The sequence below is a fragment of the Colletotrichum siamense genome (genome assembly GCF_013390195.1).
Source record: "Colletotrichum siamense strain Cg363 chromosome Unknown KSG_Cg363_contig01, whole genome shotgun sequence".
Taxonomy (NCBI): Eukaryota; Fungi; Ascomycota; class Sordariomycetes; order Glomerellales; family Glomerellaceae; genus Colletotrichum; species Colletotrichum siamense.
In genome coordinates, this window is record NW_023501014.1 from 1 (window position 1) to 6,216 (window position 6,216).

The following is a 6,216-nucleotide window of genomic DNA, read 5'->3' on the forward strand; positions in this document are numbered from 1 at the left end:
CGGTCGCGAGCTCCTCCTGTCAGCGGGGCTAACCCGCGTAACGTCGTCCCGGAGGACCCACGACGAGAGCAAAGATGGGCGAGGCACCCAGGAGCCCCCGGCGGCAACTGCTGCGGAGGTGCTGGTAGACATGGCAGCGCGGCGAGCCCCGGGCGGTGCTTGTGTTGAGATCTGTTACGGGGCAACGGCCCTGCACACAGCGGCCGAGCGTGGTCTGTGGATATGATGGAGCATCTCGTGCGGGACGTCGGGCTGTCGGTGAATGAGATGGATAGCTGGCATCGTACGCCACTATGCTACGCTGCGTTAGATGAGGTCGGTTCCCGGCCGTGCCGTCCTGCTGCGGCTTGGGGCGGACCCCAGAGGAGGTCAGTCGCGTGACCTTTCGGCGATGTCCGGCCCCCTCGCGGAGTGCCGGACCCCACTGGATTGGGCGCTGCTTCACGGCGAAGAGGATGCCGCTTACTCCCTGCTTCATAGCGCCGGCCTCGCGTGGCATGATGGAGCGCGGGCCGCGCGGGCGACGGGACGGACCGGGAGAGGGAGTGCCCCGGTATTAAAGACGGCTTTCTCTTTACTGAAGAAAGGGTATATGCCGACGAATATGCGATCGAAGCTGCTTGCGGCGGTGAGACTGCTTCTGCGATCGTGGATCCGCAGCACCCGCTATATGTTCAGAGTAAGCCTAGGACATGGCGATGTTGACTCTGAGCTGTGGACAACATACTTCTACGCGCTACAGAACACAGATGTGCGGGAAGACGACTTAGAGGCCTTACGCCCGTCCGGGCCCGACGTCAGTTCCACACCTTCGACCAGGAACTCGGTCTGCTCGGGAGGGACGCGCAGAAACCTTTTCTAGATCGCGCGTTCGTGTCTTGCGGCACCATGGCTCTCTGCTTCGTCATTGGCGACGTCAGCCCAATGCCGGCTGCCCATATTAAAAATCGCGTCCGCTGGTTATTGGACAAGGGGGCCCAGGCGCGATGAGGACCGTCGCCGCCGACGAACCGCTGCCCATGGCCTGTATCTTTACGAGGATGGCCGCTTTAGCTACAGCCGACATTACTTCGGGATGGCCTCAGGTCCGAGGGCCGCCAGGCACGCCCTTGGATCCTAGAGCACGCGAGGAGGTGATGGAACTACTGGCCGTTGCAGAAGACCTCGCGGACATGAACGGCTGGAATGACTATACTGCAGGTGGTTCGCTCTTCTATAAGAGCATGGTAACAGTCTGTCAGGCGTACGTTAGAATGCTTGATGCCGTTACTAGCGTTTCTATGCCGGATGCAATAGCTATTCACCAGCGAATGCAGGAAACGATGCCTGCGTCGGTGAGGCCGGTGGTTTCTATACTGATGCAGAAGAGGAAATGAAGGGGTGTGTGCGTGTGTGTGTGTGTTGTGTGTGTGTTTGTGTGTGTGTGTGTGTAGAGGGGGTGGGGGGGGGGGGGGGGGGGGGGGGGGGGGGGGGGGGGGGGGGGGGGGGGGGGGGGGGGGGGGAGGCAGGCAAGGGTAACTAATAACATTTATTTAGGTAAGGCTAAGTTATATTTACAGCCGTTTCTGTTAATCCTTCATCTAAGACAGAGGGTATCGCTATTCTTAACATCAGACACCGCAACTAGAACCAGTACGCTTATGGCACTAACAGCTAAGACCTTGGCTTCTAGCTCAGAGGACTGGGAACCGGTAGGCGGCGCCAGTAGCATCTGAAGGAAAGGGTTAGCCCTGTCGATGCGAAGGGCCACGCCGGGTGCTACCCGTACCTCATCCCTAATATCACGCCAGCGACTAGCGGGCGTGAGCTCGGAGGCAGCAGAGGAGCTATCTAGGATAAGCTCGCCAGGGACGACGCTCACAATATCTCCCGCTGTGATGCTGACCTGGTCAGGATTGGTGGTGTGAGGAGGTGCTTCCTAAAGGTCCTAGCACGGGAACGTCGGGGTGACGGACGGCCTGCAGCCTCGGCACCATCGACGCCGGAGTCCCCGTGTAGGTGATACGGACAAAGGGGTGGGGGAGGTCTATATGCTGTTAGAAGGCACATTCGCGCCACTGTAGTGGGTTAGGGCCGTGGCGATGGGTGCAGACGGCGCATCCGCCCACGCGCAGGAGGGAGACGTCCTGCCCGGCGCCGGTCAGCCTGCCGATGGACGCCCGAAGCTTATCTCCCAGTCCCCATGTGTGCGCGGCGATACGCTCAGGGCCAGACGTAGGTCTCGGCGGCCGGGGCGTCTCCGCTGCCGACGCCAGGCGGGCGACGGGCTCGACGTCGAGCCCGAACAGGGGATCCGCCTGTTCGCCTTGGACGACTCTCGCGAACAACCGGCCGAAGGCGGCCAGCTGCTTAATGGTGTTACCTTCGTCGTCCTCAGCCTCCCCGGACGCGAGGCTGACAAGCCGGCGAGCCAGGTCCTGCGAGTCTGACAGGGTGAGGCCGAGCTTGCCGGCGGGGAGGACGGGGAGGAAGTCAAGACCATCGCCGGAGACAATATCTAAGATGCGGCCAGTGTAGAGGCAACGGCTGATGTCGGCCCTTTGTAGATAGAACGCCCTCGACTTGGTATCGGCGGAGGAGGGGTCGACGCCGAGCACCTCGCAGGTGAGGCTGTGGATGTCGCTGCGGCTCCGGTACACGGCGGCGCTGTCGGGTCCCGGCTTCTTGAGTCGCCTGCTCAGCTGGATATAGGCGAGCCTCGTTTGGTACCTGGCGAGGGCTTCGTGGCACTTGGCCTGCTGGGTGTTGCGGTAGAGAACGGCACGGCTCTCGCATCGCGGGAGGTGGAGCGTCGAGCTCGTCGCGGCGGCCCGCCAGGCCTGCAAGAGGGCCACGCACTGTTCGACGCCGCGGGTGACGAGGGACCTTATAATGGCCTCGACCTTGTCCACGGACGAGGCCGGCTCGGACGTATGCGGCCTGGCCTCGCCGGAGGGGGGTTTCTTGTTGTCGGCGTCGTCCCGGTTCCCCGAGCAATCCTCGGACATCTCTGCGACGTTATCTGGCGTGTCGTGGCGGGAGACGTCGCAGTCGAGGTCCTCCACATCCTCACCACCATCTCCATAGTCTGTATGATCCGTGTCATCTATCTCGTCGCTACTAACGACATCCCTAGCGTGGTTCTTGCTCTGCCCATCGTGGGGCCTATCTCGTGTTGCGGCCGGCTGGTCTCCCGGGCGTGTGGTCGTCTGCGGTGAGACTAGGATCGGGTTATGTGTCGGGCACCTCCGCTTACTGGCATGTTGGGCCGCGGCGCGGGCTTGGCTGCTGCTGGCTGGTGTGTTGTCGTCGTTGGTAGGAGGATCGGTGGCCCGGGCTCGTTTGCCTGCTGACGTCCTCCCACTTGGATGTCCTTCACGTGGGAGCGTAGATGCCCTGTCGCTTGTGGCTATACCACGGTGATGGTGCCGGGCGAGGGGGTGCGATGATAATAATGATGGTGATGATGATGGTGGGCCGGTCGCCCGCCGAGTGTGGGACTATCCGCGGCGTCGTCACCCGAAGACGGCGGGGAATGCGGCACGGCTCTCCGGAGGCCACGCCTTACGACAGGGATATCTGCCGGTCCCCCCGCGCTCGGTCCCGAGCCGCCCACGACGTCCCGGTGGTCCAGGGGCTGACTCTCGGGTAGCTTCTTCCGCCCGGGACCCGCGGCCGGGTCGCAGTCTGAGGAGGCAGCTTTGTCACCAGCGGTGCTGGTGGCCGAATCGTCGGGCCACGCGCTCCCGGGCGGTTGGAGGGTCTCGCAGGTATCACCACAGGGACGGAGGTCGCCTGTATACGGGCTGCCCGCGTCTGACATAGGGGCTGGAATGGTGACAAGCTGGGACAGGCAGGGTCCGGCGTTAAAAACTTAGAAGTAGGTGCCTGGGGGCACAACGGCGACATCTCCCTCGACGCAGCGGAAAATACAATACGTCACCTCCCACCGGTCGAGCACGGCTTTTGTGATGAAGATCCTGTCGTGGAGGAAGAACTGCGAGCAAGGTGTGGCGGGAGGGTTTCCACGCGCAGGTCGCTGTTGTTGTTGCTGCTCGCCCTGTCCTTTCCCCTGTCCCTGTGACGGCCGGGAGAGGATAGCCCTTACGCAGTCCTCAAGCCTTCGGCTGGACGTGGGTTTGACGACGAGCCAGACCTTAGGCCCCGCGGAAAACAATATCAATGGTGGTGGAGGATGAGCGCTGCAGGTACATTCCGGGACAGCTAAACGGCGCCGGGGAGTTGACGAGTGTGGCTACCCCATCTTTGGAATTGGCGATGAGGGCTGGGTTGGTCAGCCAGCTGTCGCCTGTGACCCCCCGCCTCTCCGTATATGCCAGCGGAGTATGATGTGATGGGGTCGGGTGAGGGCTGGTGGAGAAGGGATCAGCCATGTCGGCCTGTATGGGCGGTGCCCTTAGTTGGCGTGAGGCTCCACTGGCACGCGTGGGGCGCGGCGACGTGGGCTCGCCTTGACGACGACGGCCTCCTGCGTCTGGGTGTTGGGCTTCGGCATGTTGAGGATGGACACGCCGAGGGTCTTCGACGTGTGGAAGGTACACATCTGGACACACACTGGGGGGTCGGCGACGTCGAGCAGCAGCTCGACCAGCCCGCTACCTTCTTCGGTCTGGAGGTGAAGCTTGGCGAATCCCATACCTGTCGATACAGGGAGGCGGAGGATTCGATCGTAGTTTCCCGCCTGCATGGACTTGAACACGCGCCAGCGAGGTTCATCGTCACATCGCTGGCTGGGATGAAGACGGTTATGGGGGAGGACCTGGCAGAGGGCGGTGGGGTTTGTGACCTCTCCTGCGGCCTTCCCTTGGCTGCTGACGGGGCTATGTCCGGCGTCCTGTGCTTCGATGTGATGATAGAATCGGGCAGGGAGGAGAGTGTTGAGCTGAAGAGCCGGGCTGGCTGTGGGTCTTGCCCGCTCAGGAGCTTATGGCTGTCTCCTCCGTCATCTGGGAGGGGTGCGTCATGCGCGGCTTGGGCAGTGGACCTGCGCAGGGCCTGCCTTGGATGATGTACATTAACAGGGTGCGACGCGGGAGACATGGTTCTTCTGTTGGTCTCACAACAGAGAGGTAGTAGAGGTAGTAGGAGGTAGGAGGTAGGAGGTAGGAGGTAGGAGGTAGTAGGAGGTGGGAGGTGGGAGGTGAGAGGTGGGAGGGGTGGGTAGCAGGCCACGAGTGGTGGGGGGGACCTAAGGGTGGCGGATGTATAGGTAGGAGCCTAGAATGATACCCGTTTAGGAGATACCTGTATGGCGAGGTGGACCTAGGTAAGGTATGTTGAATCAGGTGAGGGAAAGTATATGGGTAGGTGGCGGACACTTGATGGTGATTGATGGTGATGCTGCAGCCAGCTATGGACGGCGTGAGGGCCACGGGCGATGGGTGCGACGCGTAGCTAGGCGGGTAGAGGGGTCTGGTGGTTAGCCGCCAGCCAGTGTAAAAATTGTTACTGGTGAAGGGGGCTAGAAGTGATTCTAATGGAAAACCATGCGGTTGGGAAGTTAAGAAGGATAAACCGGTGTTGGGAGTGGGATGTGGCGGGTGATACAGGCCTGCTATCGCACAAACAACATGGTGTAGAAAGTGTATATAGAGCAGGGGTAGGTAGTTAAGAATACCCAAGTTTAGTAGCAGGGTTTTATGTACTAATCTGCTTAGATATGATAGGCTTGCTGTCAAAGACACCACTTCTAGAACGAATCAGGACGCGTGAACTACAGCTGGATATTCGTAATGCCGAAGCCCCGAGATAGGCTTAATGGGGCGTCCAGGTATCCAGTTATATACATGTGTGCATAACCGCATGCCCTTCGACACACAGGGTCAAGCAGAGTGGTGCGGGGATCAGGTATTCTAGGGCGACCTATACATAGTACTGCTGCCCTCTGACAAGGGAGATATAACCACAGGCTCTTTGGTCCTTTAGGGGAGAGGAATATTAGGAAGAGGTACTGTAGGCTCTGATAGTAGCATGCTTAGCGTGTGTGGGGGCCCGGAGGATCGAGGGGTATAATGCATTAAACGGGGTTCAGCTTTCGACGGCTTATACCTATTCATTCCTACGTATGTTTTCAGGGGTGGCGCAAGGTGAGTTCCATAATGGAGGAACACCTTGGGGGGTTGAATGTGGGGCAACCGTGCAAGCAGTAGGGGGTATATGGGTCGCGGGGAAGAGGGGTGTATAAGACAGGTAGGTTGATTCAGTTTGACCGTTACA

At 60.4% G+C, this 6,216-nt stretch overlaps 1 protein-coding gene across 1 annotated transcript; it reads right to left on the reverse strand.

Moving 5' to 3' along the window:
• Positions 1-1,580: 1,580 nt before the first annotated feature.
• CGCS363_v000001 (uncharacterized protein) lies at positions 1,581-3,802 on the reverse strand (the record flags this gene model as incomplete). The annotated part of the gene is made up of 6 exons (XM_036631850.1): positions 1,581-1,598; positions 1,652-1,711; positions 1,769-1,918; positions 2,109-3,188; positions 3,236-3,375; positions 3,622-3,802. 6 exons carry the CDS (start codon positions 3,800-3,802, stop codon positions 1,581-1,583), a joined length of 1,629 nt encoding a protein of 542 aa, XP_036501538.1.
• Positions 3,803-6,216: the final 2,414 nt, after the last annotated feature.